This window comes from Cnephaeus nilssonii (assembly GCF_951640355.1).
Source record: "Cnephaeus nilssonii genome assembly, chromosome: 20".
Taxonomy (NCBI): domain Eukaryota; kingdom Metazoa; phylum Chordata; class Mammalia; order Chiroptera; family Vespertilionidae; genus Cnephaeus; species Cnephaeus nilssonii.
In genome coordinates, this window is record NC_137091.1 from 48121164 (window position 1) to 48144046 (window position 22883).

The 22883-nt window shown below is 41.0% G+C and overlaps 1 protein-coding gene across 2 annotated transcripts in view; it reads left to right on the forward strand.

The window, feature by feature from the left end:
- The first annotated feature begins 406 nt into the window (after positions 1 to 406).
- Positions 407 to 22883, forward strand: part of LOC307092389 (uncharacterized protein) — a 114859-nt gene continuing 92382 nt past the window's right edge. Inside the window, exons 1-5 of one of the 2 annotated variants that reach the window (XM_079759692.1) lie at positions 407 to 539; positions 2637 to 2782; positions 6032 to 6158; positions 13592 to 13665; positions 14788 to 18326. In XM_079759692.1, the coding sequence (XP_079615818.1) occupies positions 2768 to 2782; positions 6032 to 6158; positions 13592 to 13665; positions 14788 to 16407 (1836 nt within the window). In that variant the 5' untranslated portion in view covers positions 407 to 539; positions 2637 to 2767 and the 3' untranslated portion in view covers positions 16408 to 18326. Of the gene's footprint in view, positions 540 to 2636; positions 2783 to 6031; positions 6159 to 13591; positions 13666 to 14787; positions 18327 to 22883 lie in introns of those variants that run through there. The other variant, XM_079759691.1, reaches the window with a different exon arrangement.

A 22883-nucleotide genomic window follows, 5' to 3' on the forward strand; every position in this document is an offset into this window, starting at 1 on the left:
CCGCAGCTGCCATTTACTCGCTAGCACCCCAATAAAAGAACAGCCCCTCTATCTGGGGAGCCTTGTGCCATCAGAGGGCACCTGGCCCTTTCCTCCCTTTAAAGAAGTAAAATACCCGCCCTCTCTCTGCTCCTGTCTCTTCTCTCCCTGGTGAATCCTGTCACAGCCGCGTCACCAGCCAAACCCCAACAATGACGGGGGAACTCCCCCAGGAGGGGCGGTCCCTGTGGGAGGAGGTGAGGGACCCAGGGCTGCCCCCTCGCTCCTGCCCCGCCCTCCCTCCCTCTGTCCCCGCACAGGCCCCGCCCCCACCGCGGAGTCGCTCAGCTCAGGCGCTGGCCCCGCCCATCCCGCAGGGAGGCGCATGCGCAGTTCCTGGCAGACGCGGAAGCGGCTGTGGAGGGGAAGGTGGCGGTTCCCTGAGGAGGTGTCTGTGCTTTAAAGCCGCTGCTCTCCGCCCCCTCCCCGCAGGGAAGGCTGAGGGCGCTGCGGGCGCTGAAGTCCGTGGTGAGGTCCCCGCCCCGGAGCCCCTCACAGCGGTGAGTCCGGTCCCGGGCGGCTGCGCAGTGGAGGCGCCGCGTTCCTTTGGGGGAAACTGAGGCCCGGCCCGCGGTCTCTCCGCCTGTGGCTGTGACCCCCGCCTGCCGCGTGGTTTTCCTGCTGAAAACCATCCCCGGGGCCGCCGGTCCCCCCGCGGGGCTGGGAGTCTGGGTCAGGGGGTTCCGCCCTTTGCGCCCCTCCCCCGCCCGGCGCTTTCCGCCCACAGAGCCCGGATGGCTCCCGGCCTGGGGGTCTGCACCCCGCCTTCCTAGGCCCCCCCATTAATAAGGGGTCTGAGTGCCCGGGGAGCACAGTGTCCATGGGGAGGGGCTCAGGGGGAAGAACGCGGTGTCCCCAGAAGAGGTGACCTGCCCGCAGGGAGGGCTTTGTGGGGGCGGTGACTGCGGGGGGCGGGGACCCGGGCTGGGGGGTCAGGAGGGGGAGGGAGAGAGACAGACACGTGGGAGGAGGAAGGGCGGTGAGGGGTCCACAGAGGGGCCATAGGGATGTGGGAGGACTGGACGGCGATGGTGGGAGTGAGGGGGGAACTCGGGAAAGCAGCCTGAGGAGGAGGGAAGTGGGGAAATAGGGGGAGGGGAGCCCAGAGAGAGGAGGGGAGCTGAGAGGGAGAGGGTCCTGGTGAGCAGAAGTGGGGGCCGCACAGGAGGAGGCAGGTCAGACGGAGACACTGGTTCAGAGGAGAAGAGTTGGGGAGCGAGTGCAGGGACGGAAAGGGGGGCTTAGGGAGGAGGGAGCAGAGGGGAGCAGCGCGGAGTCCCCAGCTGTGGGGGGCAGGACAGACTGTACCGGGCAGCAGCGGGGACACGGGCGTGGGGAGGGACAGACGCGGACGTGTGTGGAGATGGAGCGATCAGAGACCAGGAGAAAGAGCACCGGAAGGGAAATAGGTTTCAGGAGGTTCATGGTCCAGGTGTAGGGACAGACAGAGAAAAGGGGGGAAAGAGCAGGGGAGGGGGGGACACAGGAAAGGACCGCAGAGGAGAGAAAGGGAACAGGGAGACAGAGACAGATCCATGGACAGAAATACATGGTAGTGGGAGGAGGGGACCCCTGATCTGTGTGAGTGAGGAGCTGATGGGGTGTGGATGATTTAGTTGTGATATATTGTGTGTTTATGTCTCTGTGTGTGTATTTGTATAAAGATGACACTATTTATCTCCGGGAGGCACGGAGGGGGAGAGAGATGGAAACATCAATGAGTAGCGTCAATCATTGATCAGCTGCCTCCTGCACTCTGGTCACTAGGGATCAAACCTGCAACCTGGCCATATGCCCTGACTTGGAATCCATGACCTCGTGCTTCATAGGTCCAAGCTCAACCACTGAGTCATGCCTCCTAGGTGTGCCTTTATATATTTAATTTAACAGCTGAATTGTCTTAGTTATACAGATTGAGTGACAATTATAAATCTAGAGTTTAGAAGGCTTGGGAATTTTACAATAATTTCCTTCCAATTGTAACCCTTATTCACTCAGAGGGGGGAGACTTGTCTGTTGGTCATGGGCCCCTTGTCCTTTCCTGGGATGGCAACGAGGAGGTGACCTGTGTCTGTCACCACCTGATGCTTTTTCAAGGAATTTTAGAAGCCTTAGCTTTGTTGCTGTGGTGTGTGTGGTGTTTTGTGGGTTGTGTGTGTTACTTCCATGGATTTACTTTTTCTGTCTCTGACAATTTATTATTTAAAAACATCCTGAGATAAATTAAGAAATGTCCTCAGGTGTGCTTTCCCCCATGGAGGTGGACAGCTGCTCTGGGTGGGGCATCCTTGGTTACTGAGGTGCCCCAGGTGATTGGACGGTGAGGACAGGAATTAGCAGGAGGGTTGCAGGATGTCTTTGTGAGAGTGGGGAGCAGGGTTTTTTTCCAGGGTTTGTTCAAGGGGGTGCTCTGTTTGGTTTGGGGCATCAGGACACCAACTCACCTTCTCTTTTCTGTAGGAGTTTGTGGATGTCTTTAGGAGGAGAGACATTTAAAAACAAAATAAAACCCCTCACAGTGTGGTCTCCATGTGGGAGCTCATTGTTCCTCTCCTGTGACAAAGGACAAGAGGTCGTGGCCTTTTCCCCATTTCCAGGTCCTTCTGACTGTGAGTGTGGGGTGAGCTGACTAACAGGCTGCGTGGACATCTTTGAAGGCACATTCTGTGACTCCTCAACATAGTGTCACCTGAGGAAACAACCCAGACCCCATCAGGACCAGGACCACATGGCTGCTTCTCAGGTAAAAGATGTGTCCTGGGTCAGAGGTTATGTTTGCTTTTCCTCTAACATCTGGTGATATATTTCTCTAGTTCCGATGTTCTTTCCTTTGCAGGTTTTTTCTTCTTCTGTATTTCATTACTTTATTCATCATAGTCAATGTCAGCTGTTTCTATATTTCTCTCTAGTTCTCTGTGTGAGTGTTTTTTTTTCTTTTTTTCCCTCTTTTTTAAAATATATTTTTATTGATTTCAGCATGGAAAGGAGAGAGAGAGAGAAAGAGACATCAATTAGGTTAGAGAATCATGGGTCAGCTGTCTCCTGTACCCCACCGTGCACTGCGTATGGAGTCTGATACCTGGCGTGTGCCCTGACCAGGAATCTAAGCCTTCCCTCCTGGTTCATAGGTCAGCCCTCTACCTCTCAGCTACACAGGCCAAGCTATAATTCCCTCCTTTGTGCCAGAGCCTTGTCTGCATTCATTTTGCCACCCTCCCCAGGTCAGGAAGCATTCCTACCTTTAATTAGTGACTTTCAACTACTCAAAACATCCCTTTTGTGACAGATCAAACTTGGAAGGCAGCAATGTCCAACATCACTACTGGGATGGGGTCAGAGGCTCAGGTATCACTGAAGAAACCAAATGAAGGTTTTAATTTTTAGTGGCTACAGCATCCATCAGCTCTAGATCACATCTTACTGCTCAGAATAGCTCAGAAAGCTCTGAAAAAAAGGGCAAATAGAAGAAACTTGCTCATTAGATTAGTACAAAAGACTTGGTAGGTAACTGTACTATTAGCTTACGGAACATGAGAGGTACAGGTGGATTAACACTTGCAAAAATTAATGTTTATTCGTGATCATTTCCACATAATTATTTATTGATGTATTTTTGGCAGTAATGTCACAGCGGTGATGACCTGACCTTCTGTGTGCCTCGGTCACCTGATGCCCATTGTCTCAGCCCACCTGGTGTTCACGTGGCCGAGGTGCTCCCGTCACTGTGGAGTTCATAGTCTCCCTTTCTCAGGAATACGGGTGTAGTAGCGATTTAATGAAAATTTTGCAAAGACCATCACTTCACATCTGGAAATATCCTTCTTATTTTGCGTTTCCTTTGGAAAATGAAGGACTTACTTTTATTTCCTACAGATCATTGGTTTTTGCATGGGAGCTTTAACTAATTAAGCCTTGATTCTTTAAACTTTACTTATATTCTATACTCCCATTATGGACATAGCCTGCATGATCACTTTTTGTATTCTCTAGGAAGTTTCCAAGAATGACATAGTTCTCCTCTAATGATACATAAAAATTTTGAAAGAAATGTACTAGTAAGACAAATTAGTTCCCTCAGACCGGTGTGGATCAGTGGTGTAGGGTTTGATTCCTGGTCCAAGGCAAGTAGCTCCTGGGAACCTGCGGTAGGCAGCCAATCCATGTGTCTCTTTCACCTATCTCTGTCTGTATTCTTTCTCCCTACCTCTCTCTCTCTCTCTCTCTCTCTCTCTCTCTCTCTCTCTCTCTCCCTCTCCCCCTTCCTCCCTCTCTCCCTCTCTCCCTCTCTCCATCTCTCCATCTCTCCCTCTCTCCCTCTCTCCCTCTCTCCCTCTCTCCCTCTCTCCCTCTCTCCCTCTCTCCCTCCCCCGTTCTCCCTTTGTGCCTCTACCTCCCTGCCTTCCGCTCTTGAAAAGTCTATGCAAAAAATCTCTCCAGGTGAGGATTTACAACCACAAAAAGGAAGCAGGGAGGTAGAGGCACAAAGGGAAAACATAAGGTTTTCTAACCTTATGTTTCTCTGCTTATTGTGTTTATAAAACACAAAGGGGAATATACACAAATAGGTTCATGAGATTTAGAAAATCACTAAACCATCTTGATTTCATAGTTGTAAAATGTGTGTCTCTGCTTAAACTGTTAACATTATTTCAGCTATTTTTTCCAAGTATATTTTTATGGATTTCAGAGAGGAAGGGAGAGGTAGAGAGAGACAGAAACGTCATTAATGAGAGCGAATCATTGATCGGCTGCCTCTTGCACACCCCGCACTGGGGATTGAGCCCACAACTTGGTCGTGTTCCTGGACCAAGCATTGAATCAGTGACCTCTTGATGCATGGGCCAGTGCTCAACCACTGAGCCACACCAGGTGGACCAGGCAGAAGAATCTTGTTCTAAGATTACTCATGGTAAATTTCCAACCAGAATTGTGGTTACTATGTGTCCTATTCCATGAGAACTGGATTCCATTAGCAAACCCTTTTAATTCAAAGTTATGTATGAATTTTTCCTGGTGTTTTCTTTTTCTCTGTGTTCAGAAGTGTGGCGCCTGATGCGGAAACATTGGCATCACAAGTAAAACGTGAACTTGTTACACATGTGGAAACACAGGCCCCATCTCAGAACCTGGATCAGAATCTGTATGTTCACAGAAATTCATTTTGTTGTGGTCTGCTTCACACGTGAGACGAAGTCCATATACTTCCAATGCAGCATGACATTGGCAGCTGAGAAATATATACCACTGACTCTGAAGAAGGCAAATGCAGCACTCAGAAATCCATATGCCTGTTTCCATGCCTTAAATTTTATTTAATGTATTTATTTTTTTAACATATTTTTATTGATTTCGGAGAGGGAGGGAGGGAGAGAAAGAAAAAAAAATGATGAGAGAGAATCCTTGATCGGCTGCCTCCTTCACAACCCCTACTGGGCATCCAGCCCGCAACCCTTGGCATGTGCCCTTGATCAGAATCGAACCCGTGACTCTTCAGTCTGCAGTCCGCCACTCTGCTGAGCTGGACCAACAAGGGCCATGCCTTAATTTTAAAGTTTATTTTCCTGTAAAGTAAAATCTGTACTGTGGATTTGTGGACATGTGTCAACCTCATATGTCAAAAAACACATCAGAGCCAAAACCGTTTTGGCTCAGTGGATAGAGCGTCGGCCTGCGGACTGAAGGGTCTCAGGTTCGATTCCGGTCAAGGGCATGTACCTTGGTTGCGAGCACATCCCCGGTGGGGGGTGTGCAGGAGGCAGCTGGTCGATGTTTCTAGCTCTCTATCCCTCTCTCTTCCTCTCTGTAAAAAATCAATAAAATTAAAAAAAAAAAACAAAAACACATCAGAGAATGTTACTGGGACAAAGTGATCTTATTGGGTAATTCAGGATACTCTGCTAGGTCCAAACCTCTTCTGCTAACACTGTTTCCATGTTGGGTGACAGTATGAACTCCTCTGGTGACCTCTTGGTAAATGTGTCTTTTCTTTCAGGGACCGTTGACCTTCAGGGATGTGGCCATAGATTTCTCTCAGGAGGAGTGGGAATGCCTGGACCCAGCTCAGCGGAAGTTGTACCTGGATGTGATGTCGGAGAACTACAGCAACCTGGTCTCCCTGGGTAAGGATGACTTCTTGGGCCTAGCTGGTTGGGCTCAGTGGATCTAGCGCCAGCCTGCAGACTGAAAGATCCCAGGTCAATTCCAATCAAGGGCCAATGCCCGGGTTGCTGACTCCCTCTCCAATAGGGTGTGTGCAGTAGGCAACCAACTAATCAATGATTCTCATGATTGATGTTTCTATCTCTCTCTCTCCCTTCTTGTCTGAAAGCAATGAAAATATACATTTTGAAAAGAGGAACAAATTGGGGGTAGAAAAGAAAGGCTTTGTGATGTATGTGAATTAGGAACTCAGTGTTTGCATACTTTCCATGTTGTCTACACTAATTAAGGTACTATCAGAAAATAATATTTTAGAAAGTCATTTTCTAGAATATTCTAATATTCTACCATGAGTTCTGGCCAGAGGACAACCTGGATTGGAATTGGGAAATCCTCCTATCAAAATTCACACTCCATTTACTTTTATTTTTATATTTTTTAAGATTTTATTGCATTCAGGGAGGAAGAGAAAATTAGAGAGAGATAGAAACTTCATCTGGGCATTAGTTGAATTTTTGTATGTGCCCTGAACAGAGATCAAACCTAGAACTTTGTTATATCTGTACAAACCTCTAAGCAAGTGGGCTACCTGGGCCGGCAGATTGGATTCTTTCACTGACTTCTTCTTTTTAAAAAAAAAAATATATATTTTATTGATTTTTTTAAAGACAGGAAGGGTAGAGGGATAGAGAGAAACATCAATGAGAGAGAAACATCGCCGAAACCGGTTTAATTCAGGTCAAGGGCATGTACCTTGGTTGCGGGCACATCCCCAGTAGGAGGTGTGCAGGAGGCAGCTGATCGATGTTTCTCTGTCATTGACGTTTCTAACTCTCTATCCCTCTCCCTTCCTCTCTGTAAAAAAATCAATAAAAATATATTTTAAAAAAAGATGAAGAAGAAGAAGAGAGAGAGAGAAACATCAATCAGCTGCCTCCTGCACACTCCCTACTGGGTATGTACCTGCAACCAAGGTACATGCCCTCGGCCAGAATCGAACGTGGGACCCTTGAGTCCGCAGGCCAATGCTCTATCCACTGAGCCAAACCGGTTAGGGCTCTTTCACTTTCTTCTATGTATGTAAGCTTCTATAATGAGTTTTCATCGCTTGCTGTATTATTTCTATATAGTAGTGAGTAATACTTTATTTTTTGTACTTCAGTTTATTTATTCATTCACTTGTTGACAGACCTCTTCATTGCTTCCAATTTTTGTAAATTATGAATAAACAGCCCCCTTATAGGCTTTTGTGTAGATAAAAGGCTTAACTTTCTGCTTTAAGAGTAAGGAGCCCAATTACTGAGTGTATATTTAGTTTTATAAAAACCTCCAGAGCATCTCCCCAAGGGGCTGTAGCATTTGGCTTTTCAACAGCAGTGATTGGGAGTTCCAGTGGCTCCACATCACAAAGGCATTTCATGGGGTCAGTGTTCTGGATTCTGACCTGTTCAATGGCTATTTAGTATTTCTTGCCTGTGCTGTTTGTTACTTCTCATTGTTATAATGTGCATTTCCTTAGTGACATAAGAGGTGCCAGATCTTGTTACACTGATTTTCTATGTGTATATATTTTGTAGTGCTGTGCGTTAAGGTGTTTGCCAGGTTCTTTTGTCAATGTGGAGTTTGAAGACTTCTTTATCTGTTTTGCATGATTGTCCTGTGCCTGTTGACTTTTTTATTAGTATAGATGTCCTGGAGGCCTTTTGCACAAAATGAATTCTGGGTGGGGTCCCTAGGCCTGGCCTCCTGGCCTCCTCTTCCCTTGCTCCTTCAGAGCCCCGCCACATTTACTGGTCGCCCCCTGGTGGTCAATGCATGTCATAATGAGCGATTGATCTTCCGATCTCCTGGTTGAACTCCTGAAGGGACCATAGATAGATTTTTATTGATTTCAAAGAAAAGGTGAGAGGGAGAGAGATATAGATACATCAATGATCAGAGAGAATCATTGATCAACTGCCATGTGCCCCGACTAGGAAGCGAACCGCGACATCTTGGTTCATAGGGCAACGGCTCAGCTGCTGAGCCCTGGCAGCTGGGCTATGTTGAATTTTACAAATATATTTTCTCAGCCAGTGGCTTCTTTTTTTTTTTTCTGTTGCGGATTCTGTTTTTGTTTTTTTCTTTAATGTTTGAGTTGATACTTTGGGAGTTTCCATTTTAATACAATGGATTGAAATACAAACCTGGTTATGTATTTGACTTTCAAAAATGTGAAATGTATAAAATTAATGTAGTTTTATATTAACAATGTGGAAGTTATATTTGCAGTTTTTGTGTCATTTCTGAAATAAACACATACTGAGTCACATCTAGAAGGATGTGAGTTGAGATATAAATGTTGTCATCTTATATGTCAAATCAAATGAAATCTTTTATTTCAAATGGTAGAGCATCATTATAAAAATAGTTGTGTGTTTTTTTCAGTCCAATATCTTCACTATTGCAAATAGTTCTGCAATGGATATATGGCTGGGTGTATCTTTTTTAATTCACGTTCTCTGTAAAAATCGCCAGAAATGGAATCGCTTTGTTAACTGGTACTTGTTTGTACATATTGGAAAACCCGTCGTGTTTTATAAGTGGCTGCATGAATCTCTATATATAAAAGCCTAAGTGACAGCTTGACCAGTTGCTATGATGATGCACTGACCACCAGGGGGCAGGCACTTAACACAGGATCTGCCCCCTGGTGGTCGATGTGCTTCCACAGCCACCTGCCCTTGGTCATCCATCCTCATGCGGTCCGTCCCCCTGGCCAGCCAGCCCCAATCGGCCCCGATTGCCAGCCAGGTCGAGGGACCCCACCCATGCACTAATTCATGCACTGGGCCTCTAGTGTGTTTATAATCTTGCTGACAGTGTACGAATGTTCTCATTTCTCCATTTCATTGGTGATACTTGTCGTTTTTTGATTTATGGATGATGGGCATCCTGTCAGTTGTTTGGTGATATTTCATGGTGGTGTCCATTTGAATTTCTCTGATGATGAATGAGTTGAACATCATTTAATATGTCTACTGCACATCTTTATGTCTTGTTTGGGAAATGTGTATTCAGGTCCTCTGCTCATTCTTCAATCATATTGTTTGTCTTTTTGGTGTTAAGTTGTGTGAGTTCCTCACATATTTTGGATCTTTATTTTTTGAGGATGTAACAATGCTGGGCTTTTTTGGTGTTTATTATTTTGTGGTTTCTTTGGTATACCAAACTTATTCTTGTGTAGTCTCATTTCTTTATTTTTTAGCTTCTTTGTTATGCCTAGGAAGATATATGCAAACCAGAATATTTTAACGGTGATGGTAAAGTTCATTTACTACGCTTTCTTTCAGTGTTTTCATGGTTTCAGGTCTTATATTTTAGTTGTTAGTTCATGCTGAGTACATTTTGGTTCATTGCCTATGAACACGGTCTAGTTTTAGTATCTTTGCATGTATTGGTTCCATTTTTTCACACTACTTGGTGAAGAATCTGTCTTTACCTATCATGTATTCTTGCCTTCTATCTTATAGATTAGTTAACGATATAGCTTTGGACATTTTTTACAGTTGTGTTACTTCTTTTTTCATGTTGATTTTAAAAGGTCATTATATATTCTGGATATTAACTACTTATCAGATAATATGCTTTATAGAAATATTTTCCCATGCTACAGCTTGTATTTTGAACACAGTGACAATTTGCTTTAATGGAAGTTATATTTATATGGGGTATAATGCCTTTTGACTTTTATTTTGTTGTCTTCCATTTAGTGCTATAATAAAAAAATCAAATGTCATAGAAACTGTTCTATATGACCTAGCCGGATTGGCTCAGGGGATATGGTATCAACCTGTGGACTGAAGGATCCTGGGTTCAATTCTGGTTAAGGGCACATGACCAAGGTGCAGGCTCGATCCCTAGTACGGGCCTTGCAGGAGAAGTCAATCAATGAATCTCTCCTTATGTTTCTATCTCTCTCTCTCCCTCTCTCTTCCTCTCTGAGAGCAATAAAAAGTACTGATATTTAAAAGAAAAATAAAAAGTTTTCAATAACTTCTTTTAGTAGATTCAGTTATTATTAGCTTTATGTTTCAATCTTTATCCATTTTGGTTTAATATTTGTATATGGTGTTTTAATTACAGTCCAATTTCACTCATTCTTTTCCACGTAGACATCTAAGTATCTCAACACTATTCATATATGTGAGAATATGCTTTACTTCTTTGTGGTATAGGCGCCCTTATAGAAGATTATTTTACCTCATGCAGGAGAAGTTGTAAACAGCCTCTTTAGTCTAAAGTGCTTCTTTTTTGTAGTTGTTAATCCTCACACAAGGACAATTTTTCCATTGTTTTCAGAGAAAGTGGAAGGGTGGGAGCAAGGAAGGGGGAGAGAGATGGAAACATCGATGTGAGAGAGACACATCAACCGGCCCCATTCTGCTAGTGCCTAAACCCAGGTGGGGTAGGAATTTGCAACTGAGGTCTGTGCCCTTTAAGGGGAATTGAACCACCACCCTTAAGTGCATAGGATGATGCTCTGATCCTGAGCCACACTGGCCAGGGCCTACCATGCTCCTTTATTAACCTGTGTCTTAATGTGTAGATGATACTTTTGGATAATTTCAGTTTTGAAATATTTTTTTCAATCACAAAGCATGATGCCTTTAAGGTTATACTGTCTCTCCCATGTTTGTTTTGGTTCCGTGGTGTCCTGTGTCATTTCATATCAATTTTAAGATGAGGATTGCTAATTTTGTTAAAAGTGTCATTGGGACAAGGATAGTGACTGCTTTGAATGTTTATGCCAACCCTGGGTACTCGTGACAACTTATATTGTTAGCATTCCAATTTAAGGTCATTGCATTTAGAGTTCATTTATTGAGTTCTTATTTAATGACAGTCAACGCTACTTTATACTTTCTTTGTATTGATTTTATAGAAGAGAGCAACTGAGGGGGAGACAGAGAGAGGGAGAGTCAGTCATTTATTTCCCCACTTAGTTATGCATTCATTGGGGACTTTTTAATGTGCCCTGAGCAAAGATCAACGCTGTAATGTTTTGGTATCAGGACCACACTCTAAATGACTGAGCTACTTGGGCAAGGCGACAATGTCCTTTTCTTATCTGTGTTTTAGGTACCCTTGTTGAAGATCTTTAGACACTATCCAGGATAATTTCTATGTAGATCTTTTTTTTTCTACCTTGCTTTATTATTTCCCTCTGCCTTAATGTCTGCATTACAGGTTTTAGTTAGTTTATTTATTATTATTATTTTTTTTTTATTTCAGAGAGGAAGGGAGAGGGAAAGATAGTTAGAAACATCAATGATGAGAGAGAATCATTGCTAGGCTACCTCCTACATGTCCCCTACTGGGGAACAAGTTGGCAACCCTGACATGTGCCCTTGAAAGTAATCGAACCCTCAGTTCACAAGCTGGTGCTCTATCCACCTAGCCAAAACGGCTGGAGATGTATTATAGTTTTTTGGTAACATGAGCTTTGAAATATGTTTTAATATCAGGAAGCCTGAAGCCTTTAATTTCATACATTCTTTTCACGATTCACTTGGTTACATGGAGTCCTGTGACATTCACATTAACTTTATAAGGAGCTTTTCTATTTCCAGCAAGAGTGTCACTGGGACTTTTATAGGTATTGCTTTGAATGTTTAGGTCACTTTGGGTACTAATGACAGCTGATACTGTTAGCATTTCACAGTAGGATCATGGAATGTGTTTTCCAACTTACTGATTTCTTCTTTAATTAGAGCCTGCAGAGAGAGTGTGTGTGTGTGTGTGTGTGTGTGTGTGTGTGTGTGTGTGTGTGTTTGTGTGTTGTCACTGCTCATCGGATGATATTTTTCCCATTGAGTTTTAGAGAGTAGAAGGAAGGGAGGGAGGGGTTGAAAGAGAGAGAGAGAGAAATATGGATGTGAGAGAGAGATGTTGTATGCTTGGCTTGCTCACACATCCCAAATGGGGTTCAGATCCAACCTGCAACCATTTCTTGGGTGGCCCCACACTGAGACACACTGCAGAGGGCAGCCAGTAATATTTTATGCTTTACAGCATGCAAGTCATGCACCTTCTTAGGATGTAAACTGTTAATATTTCATTTTCAATTATGCTGATTTTCATGTAAATACACACTTAATTTGTTATTTTGTATTAATATTTGTTACCTTATAGGAAAATAGCTAACTTCATTGGGTGGTTTTACATAGCATATTTTGAGAAATTAATTATATATCTATATGTATATTTTTAGAAATGTAGAGGTTGTGATTTGCAATACAGAATTTTGTCACCTCTTAGTAGATATCATTTTATTTATTTTCTATTTTTCTTGTGACCATGGGAACTACCTAAAATATCTTAAGGTTATAACAATGTACCTTAAACTCATAGTGTCAGTTGCATACAAAAAAATCTATGGATTGGCCGAAACCGGTTTGGCTCAGTGGATAGAGCGTCGGCCTGCGGACTCAAGGGTCCCAGGTTCGATTCTGGTCAAGGGCATGTACCTTGGTTGCGGGCACATCCCCGGTAGAGGGTGTGCAGGAGGCAGCTGATCGATGTTTCTCTCTCATCCATGTTTCTAACTCTCTATCCCTCTCTCTTCCTCTCTGTAAAAAATCAATAAAATATATATATATAAAAAAAAATCTATGGATTGCCATTTTTACCCATGTACCCACATAAGTGGATATCACATTATCTTTAATGTTGTGTGCCAGCAGAGATTTAAGATTTTATTTCTTTTATATATATATCTTTATTTTTTTCTAAATACATTTTTATTTCAGAGAAGGTGATGGGGAGAGAGATAGAAACATCCATAATGAGAGAGAATCATTGATCTCCCCCCCCCCCAAAAAAAAACACACACACTGGGGAAAGGACCCACAACACAGGATTGAGCCCTGACCAGTAATCAAACTGTGACCTCCTGGTTCATAGGTAAATCCTTATCCACTGAGCCATGCCGCTCGGACTATTCTTTTATTTTCTAAAGTTCCACAAGAGAAATCAAAGTGATACGTGTTTCTTTAATAGAACACCACAAATAGAAGATGCACAAATGCACTTCCCTCACCTCTCTCTCCCTCTCTCCCTCTCCCTCTTCTTCTCCCTCTCCCTCTCTCTCTCTCCAGAGAAGAAACTGGAAATATGGAGTGTTTTTATAATATTGCCATTGTGTGCCAGGGCATTTGAGCAGTTATTGGCAAATGTAAGCATCTCTTTCTCCTTCTTCGATGTCAGTTTTTCTCATTGTATCTATCTTGAGCTTTCTCTGAATTCTTCACTTACTCATGGAGTACTCTAAAATGTCATTTGGTTAATAGTTGCTGGTAAGTTCAGAATATACTCACCTGATTGTCAAAACTGAAACTTTATTTTCTTTCAGCTAAACCATCTAAAGATAACCAGGCCTTTATGCCAACGCCCGGAATACAAGATTTATTCCCTGAAATAATACTGGTAAGATATAAAAGGTGTCACTTTGATAATGTACACTTAATGAAAGCCTTGGAATTTGAGGAAGAGTGTGATGAGAAAGGAGGATATGAATATAAACAGACCTATTCTGGGATAGTTATAATAAATTTCTTTTTAACTAAAGATGTCAGGTGTATTATGCATTTGGGAAATCTCCCAATTTAAAGTCAGTTCCATTGGCAGATCAGCGTGTTTGTGCACATAAAGGTTGAAAACAAATTTTTCTGTTATGCATTCTTGGAAAGGAAATCTGGAAAAACTAGAAATTTGCATAGTCTGTAGTGTAAATAATCATTTGAATTGTTTAAAACATAGGGTGGGATTTAACTTTGGTCAATTATTCTAAAAATATAGATTTATAATGTACCTATAAAATTAAAATGTGGTTAATTTGTCAATCTGTTATGATTTTTTTTAACTAAAAATATATTTTTATAGATTTCAGAGAGTAAGGGAGTTGAAGAGAGAGAGGAGAACATCATTGATGAGAGAAAATCATTCATTGGTGGCCTCCTGCATGCCTCCCATTGGGAACTGATCCAGCAGCCGGGCTATATACCCTTACTGGGAATGGAATCGTGATCTCCTTGTTCATATGTTGAAGATCAACCACTGAACCATGCATGCAGGGCAATTTGTTAATCTTTTAATTATTCTTTTTTATTAATATTATTTTAAAATATATTTTATTAATTTCAGAGAGGAAGGGAGAGGAAAAGGGATAGAGAGAACCATCAGTCATGAGAGAGAATCATTGATAGGCTGCTTCCTGCATGCCCCCTACTAGGAATCGAGCCCACAACCCATGCTTGTGCCCTTGACTGGAATCGAACCCAGGACCCTTCATTCCAGAGTCTGACGCTCTTATACACTGAGCCACAACCAGCTAGGGCAATTTGGTAATCTTTTAAACAAGGATTACTTTATTCTCCCTCTGACAATTAATGTTTTCTATTTATTTATTGTCTACAATTTTAATAAATTAGGAAAGCTTTTTCTATACAACTCTCTTGGTTTAATGAGTATCACAAAATGGTTCTAATGGAACAAGTTAATGAAATTATAACTGTCACTAAAGGTCTTTCTATCTCCTATTATCACCAGAGTACACATAATGGAGATAGCAGTTATCAATGGATTGAACATTGGAAAAACTTTAATCAAGAGACATATCTTAATCATTGGACAAGTGAGCATGCAGAGGACCATTATAAAAACGGAAAAGTCTTTAATCAAATGTCCAATCACAGCATATATCAGGTTATTCCTATTGTGGAGAAGACACACAAAGGAAATCAATGTGTCCAGTCTTTTCAGCAATCATCAAATTACAATGAAAAAGAGAATATTCATACTGGGGAGGAGGCTTACAAATGGAATCCTTGTGGGAGAGTCTTCAGTAAAATATTCAATCTAAATAGATGCAAAAGAATCGATAGGGGAAAAAAACCTTATCAATGTAAAGATTCTATTTGGACTTCAGGTTGCACTTTAAACCAGAGATTTCATCCTGGAGAGAAGCCTTACAAATGTAAAGCATGTGGCAAAGCCTTTAAATGTCATTCATCTCTTATTGTACATAAGGGAAGAATTCATACTATTGGAAAATTTTTCAAACTCAGGGAAAATGAAATATGCTTCAGTCAATCCCCAAGACATACTCAAAAACATAGAAATCATACGGGAGAAAAGTCTTATAAATGTTCAGAATGTGACAAAGCCTTTACCTGGCCCTCAACCCTTAGTATTCATCAGAGAATTCATACTGGAGAGAAGCCTTATACATGTAGAGAATGTGGCAAAACATTCAGTGATTCCTCAACGCTTAATCAACATCTGAGAGTTCATACTGGAGAGAAGCCTTTTAAGTGTAGAGAATGTGGCAAAGTATTTAGCCAGCTCTCTAACCTTATTACACATCAGAGAGTTCATTCTGGAGAGAAGCCTTATACATGTAGAGAATGTGGCAAAGCCTTCAGGCATTCCTCATCACTTTCTTATCATCAGAGAGTTCACACAGGAGAGAAGCCTTATAAATGTAGAGAATGTGGAAAAGCCTTTAGCAGGTCCTCAAACTTTATTACACATCAGAGAATTCATACAGGAGAGAAGCCTTATAAATGTAGAGAATGTGGGAAAGCCCTTGCTACCTCTTCATCCCTTACTTATCACCAGAGAATTCACACAGGAGAGAAGCCTTATAAATGTAGAGAATGTGGCAAATCTTTTGCTACCTCCTCATCCCTTACTAGTCATCTCAGAGTTCACACAGGCGAGAAGCCTTATAAATGTAGAGAATGTGGCAAAGCGTTCAGTGAGTCCACAAAGCTTAGGCGACATCAGAGAGTTCATACTGGAGAGAAGCCTTATACATGTAGAGAATGTGGCAAAACCTTTAGCCACTTCTCATCTCTTACTGATCATCAGAAAATTCACACTGGAGAGAAACCATATAAATGTAGAGAATGTGGGAAAGCCTTTAGCAGGTCCTCACACTTCATTGCACATCAGATATTTCATACAGGAGAGAAGCCTTATATATGTAGAGAATGTGGCAAAGCCCTTGCTACCTCCTCATCCCTTACTTATCATCAGAGAGTTCACACCAGAGAAAAGCCTTATCAATGTAGAGAATGTGGCAAATCCTTTGTTAGATCCTCAGACCTTATTACGCATCAGAGAGTTCATACTGGAGAGAAGCCTTATAACATGTGCAAAGTGTAACAAAGATTTTATTCAGTGTGCCTGCTGCACTATATAGCAGAGAGTTCATATTTGAAAGAAGTCTTACAGATTTGCGTAGTGTCATAAGTCCTTGACCAGCCGTGAGAACTTACTGAACATCACAGAATTCATACTTGAAAGAAGCCTCATAAATGTAAAACAGCCTTTAAAAGCCATTCACATAGGACTGTACTTGAGAGACTTCATAACAGAAGAGATGGTAGAAATGTAGAGAATGTGTTGGAGCTGTTACCCACAACTCAAAATTTACTGTACATCAGAGATTTTAAAAGTGCAGGGAAACCTTACACTGTAGAAAATGTGAGAAAGCCGTTAACCTGCAGTCAAACTTACTCAACATTTTAGGAATCATTCTAAAGAAACCGCAATAATATAAAGTTTTCATCCACAGATTTGTCCATGGTTGAAACTTCATTGAAAATGATAAAATGAGGTCTTACAATTATGAGGCATATATCAAAGTGTATATCCTCATTTATATCTCATATCACAAGTGATAATTATTACTGGATCGAAGTCCCGCAGATATAAAGAGTGTGACAAAGTTACTCATTATGCAAACCTTACTTGACATCAGAATTCATACTGGGGAGAAACAATCTACACTAATAAAAGAATAAGATGCTAATTGACCATACCTTCGTGACCCCCACCAGCCAATGAGGGGTGAGTATGCAAATTAATGCAACAAAGATGGCTGGTTAATTTGCATACACAGTAGCTCCGGGCCTCTGGGCAGCGTGGAAAGGCGGGTACCAGCAGCCAGAGGAAGGAGGGCCCATTCTTGCACAAATCTTCATGCATCAGGCCTCTAGTAGAAATATAAACGTTATCCTAAAGTCTATAATCAGCATCTGTATCTTATTCCTCACGTTGGAATTTATTCTAGAGGGAAACCTTAAATCTGAAGAATGTGGGAAATCGTATAATTGGACCTACAGCCCCAATCTTATGAGGGATTATAATTGGGTTGAAATTCTACATTCATGATATAGGAAGAGGGACTTTTGTTCAAAATATACAGTTTACAAAACTCCAAGGAATTTATGCCTTAAAATGACTTTAAAGATGTAAAAATTTGATCCAAGTATGTAATTGATTATGAATTTCAAAGTATCACTGAATTCATACTAGATAGGTAGCCAAAATTTCTTTCAGGTATTGCTCTCTAAGTCAAAAAGTTTATTACACAGTGTACTCCAAACTTTAAATGTTGTTAGGTAATATTTGTATACTTGAATATATCAAAAGAATTGATGTTTCCATATGTACAATTACTTAGAGTGTTCTCTCATTTATATTGAAATCACTTGAAGTCTTTTGAAAAGTAAATATTAATGTGATTGTAATCTCATATCACTTTATGCTGCTATGTTTTATTCCTGGTGTATGTGTGAGTGAACTCATGGGGATGGTTGTTTCTGCCTTAGAGATTTGTGAGCTGTTGTATATAATATGGACTTGTGTACAGTTTCCCATGGAATATGGTATATATTGTAAGGCACATTATTTTCTCCTATTAGGGAATAATCCTATTGAATTAATCTTTTAAAATAGTTCTCAACTTTTGTAAATGATGTCATCAAAGTTACTTCCTTTTCTGTGCCAATGTGTTGAGCTGAAAACTTTTTGAGAATATGTCAATTTGTGGTTGTCACATTTAGGTGACCAGAACTACACTCAGAACAGTGCTGTCTGTGTAATAGATTTTCCATAGTTAAGAGGAATATTGCAATACCAGTGACATTGTAATACCCAGGATGCAGAATTGGCATGAACTCTGCATGTGGAGAGAGGACACCGTTCCTAGGTTATATTGCTGACTGAACTCAGAAAAATTAATTCTATTTCTTTCATTTCCCATTTCCTGTTCCTCTTTGGGTTTTCACTTTATCTTCCAGACTTCCATTCTATATATATATATATATATATATATATATATATATATATATATATATATATATATATATGTTGATTTCAGAGAGGAGGAGAAATAGAAACATCCATGATGACAGGGCATCACTGATTGGCTGCTTCCTGCACGCCCCCTACTGGGGATGGTGCCTGCAACCAAGGCATGTGTCCTTGACCAGAATTGAACCTGAGACCCTTCAGTCCACAGGCCTATGCTCCATGCACTGAGCCAAACTGACCAGAAACTGATGTTTCTCTGCCATTCTTTGTGCAGTGCTATGACTACAGCATGTAAAGATCTTCCTGTCCCACATCATCCTTTCAAGTTCTTGTAACTTCCACTCAGTAGTTTGGAATTTGGCGAATATTTTTGTTTATTTTCATGAAGTAGATAGACCACCATGTGGGTTCATGCTGACACCTATAGTTTTTAATATGAATATGAAGTTTTGGAATAACACAAATTGGCATCTGTGTATTTTGTAATTGGAGTGATTTTTCTTGTCCTGATTTTCATTAGAAACCTTAATAATTTCTCATTGTTATCTCATTAACTTCTTTATTGGGATGGAATTAACCCATGTTAAATAGGTTTTATTCTCACTTTTTTAATATATATTTTATTGATTTTGTAGAGGAAAGGAGAAGGAGAGAGAAACATCAGTTAGCCCTGCCCCAGAGAGGGAGAGAGATAGAAACATCAATGATGAGAGAGAATCTATTCTCATTTTCTTGAATGTAGCCTAATGTTGGTCATTCTTTCTAGAGGAACCCCAGAACCATGGCAGCTTTGCAGCTGAAACCTTTAATTATTTTGAATGCAAAGTTCTTTTGTATATTCATGGCCTGAGCATAGGTATGTCCAGTGGCATTAGTTGTCCCTGGAGTGTTTTCCAAGCCATCACTGCAAATTCCAGGGACAGCAGGAACCCAGAAATTAAAATGAGGAAGCCTCACATGTATTCTGTAGTGTCCAGTGCTGAATTTGTACGAGGTGGTAAACATCAGTTCCTATGCACGTGCCACCCAAAGAAATGACAAAATCATTACAGAATCAAGATGTTCAATATTCTACTTTCTGACATACCCCTGGAGCATTCATATGTATATGTATGTGCTGATATTTTGTAACTGTGACTGATCTGGAACATGGGCTTTATGAATTTGTTCAGTTACAGGACATACTATGGGATCTGGATCATTCATAGAATTCAGTCGCATCTAGACAATAGTTCCATTTTCTGGTACTGTAGTGAGGAATGTTGAGGAGTTGTATTGGACAAAATGCACATAAGATTTTTTTATTTTTCTTTCCCATGGCCATTTGGAAAAGACAAGAAGCAGACACTGCCCTTTGGGTTAGAGGGCATTCTCTCTTCAGTTTCTCCAGAATTCATATTCTGCTTTGGGGTGAAAAGCTCTAAATCAGAGATTTCCTTTTTTTTTTTTTTAATTTCATGGCACACATGAACTAATTACTGAAATTCAGTGGTTCACCAAAATATATATTTTGCCAATCTTACAAAAAAGTATTTTTTATTCATACACACCAGACATCTATTACTGTGTTGGCTATTTTCACTTATTTTCTTCGACAATCTACGGGCTATGTAGTCTTTGCTATTGACTAAATAGTCAAGTGTTGCTTTTTCAAAAAAATCTTGCACTACACCAGTTTTCCCGTGTGACACTCTGGTTCATAATCACAGCTTTAAACATATAAAATTCATCTTTCCTACTGTGTCATTTAAGACCACTTTTTCCTTATTTATTTGTCTGGGAGATCTATCCATTGATGTGATTTGGAAGTTAAAGTTCCCTACAATGTCTGTACTAATTAATTTTTAAAATGCCAATAACTATATACCTATCAGTATTCACTCACAATATAAATGGGTTAACTGCTTCAACCAGAAGACACAGGGTAGCTGAATGGATAGGAGAACAAGACCCTTAACATATGCTGTCTACATAAGACACACTTCAGATTAAAAGACACAGCATGAAAGTAAAGGGTTGGAAAAAAGTTATTTCATGTCTACCTTTGGGCCCCAAAGGAACTACTCTGCAGAGAATGTTGCTCTAGTGAGAGCTCTAATCCTGGATAGTGTACATTTAATAGGTATGAGGGTAACCGTGCTCAGAGTTAGCTGACCCCTGTGGGAGCGCTGACTTTGAGTGAAGGCAGCACATACAGTGTTTCAATGCCCAGAAAGTTGTGGAAGGAGCTGGAGGAGGTCAGAGCAGGCCTGCTGGGAATCTCAGGTAAAGATGCCTCTCTTTTATGTGAACCACTTAATTGATGGCTTTACATTCTCTTTCTAAAATTTAGAAATCCAATAAAGGGGGAAAAAAATCTACCCTTGGTGGATAAAAAGTGATTTCATAGAAATGAAAATTTTAAGATGCTGGGATGCAATACTAATGTCAGGCAAAACATAGACTTTGAAAGAGAGGCCATAATAATAGAGAGATACTTCCTAATGATAAAGGGGTCAACTTATCAAAAGGATAAAACCCTTGTAAACATTTATGGATGCAAAGTAGGAGGACCTGAGTACAGTATATAAAGCAATTATTGGTGGACATGAAGGCAGAGATTGATGTTTTCCCCCTGGGATCTTTGTATTTTGGTTGGTGATTTGTAGCACTTGGGGAAATAGGGAAACTAGACGCTTCAAGATGTGTGACTTAAAATCACTTTTTCTCATCGGATATACTGTATTTTCCCTGATGTGCTAGAATCTTTGAATGCACAGAGCATACATTACACACACACACACACACACACACACACACACACAAATAGATTTCAGAGAGGGAGAGAGAGATAGAAACATCAATGATGAGAGAATCATTGATCAGCTGCCTCCTGCATGTCCCCCTCCTGGGGATCAAGCCCACAACCCGGGCATGTGCCCTTAACCAGAATCGAACCTGGGACCCTTCAGTCCACAGGCTAACGCTCTATCCACCGAACCAAACCAGCTAGGGCGAGAGCATACATTTTGATGATGAGTAATTTCTTTAACCGTGCTCTGTTTTGTGTTGGTGTCATATCAAACTATTGTAAAATCCCAAGTCATGAAGATTTTAACCCTATGTTTTTATCTGAGACTCCTTACATTTAGCTCACATTTGGCTTCTATGTCTTGGATAAATTATAACCATTTTTATTACAGTAACCTGCTCAGTGAGAGGCCCTAGCTGAACACCAAGGTTTTTTGTAAGAAGGAGGTGCAGAGAATAACAAATGGTTACTGTTCAAAAATCACATTCATGATACATTTCAACACTAATTATGTCATTTAAAACCCTCATTTAACCTCAGTTCTATCTCTGAACTTCCCATTTTGTTACCAGTTAGTAATACTTTTGAGTCAGAAACACCCTAATTCTATTGTGTAACCTCAGATGCATTAACAAAATCAGGCAAAGGTGTTTCTTCTATCAGTTTTGTGTGTGTGTGTGTGTTTTTTTCCTTAGGTTCCTGCACATTTGTGTACATTCATACATCACTGCACATGTAGTCTCTTATTTCCTGGTTTGTGTAGAGCTGCCAGGGCATCCATCCAGATGGGGCCCCTAAGCAATCCTTACTGACCAACCTGGCTCGTAGTCCAGAGCCTACTTGCAGGATCTAGTCCATGTGTGAATAGTCACTCCTCAACGTGATCACCTCACCAAAGCCTGTGGCCGAGTCCCATGTTACTGCCTCATGCAGAGACGGGTGGTAAGGAGGTTAATTTCCTTATGTGAACATAAAAGGGAACAGGAAATCTAGCTTTCAAATTTTTACTGGCATCATTTAAACCCCAAATAATTTTAAAACTTGAAATAAGCAACCTAATATTCATTATTCTGTTTTCTGTGGAAATTCTGAAGATTGTAGTGGTGGAGTTTGCATCAAGCTGATCACATCTGTGCATATGTTCCACAGACATTTCTAAAAGCTTATTTCCAAGGAGGGACTCCTGGTTTTCTGAGAAATAATATGACTTTTTAAAAACTTAAAGTATTTTTATCCTAATATTTTAATAAGATTTTATTATTTTATCTTTTTTTAAATTTAAAGAAAATTTTATTGAATGCAGAGAAGAAGGGAGAGGGTGAGAGAGATCTAAACATCAATGGTGAGAGAGAATCATGGATCCCCTGCCTCCTGCATATCCCATACTGGGATGGAGCCCTCAGCCGGGGCATGTACCCTGACTAGGAACGGAACCCCGACTTCTGGTTCATAGTCCTATGCTCAACCACTGAGCCATGCCATCTGTGCAGGTTTTATTATTTTTAATAATCAAATGCTTATGCTGAGATAGATTGAAAGTCTGGAAGATACATTGCTTTTGGAAAAAAAGTAAAATAAAAAAGTAACAAGCTCCCAGTTCTCAGCTTACTCCCACTCATATCTCCTCACTGCGCAGAGAATGTCCTGCTGTTTGTCTATAGAGCAGTGGTTCTCAACCTTCCTAAAGCCACGACCCTTTAATACCTACCGTTCCTCATGTGGTGGTGACCCCCAACCATAAAATTATTTT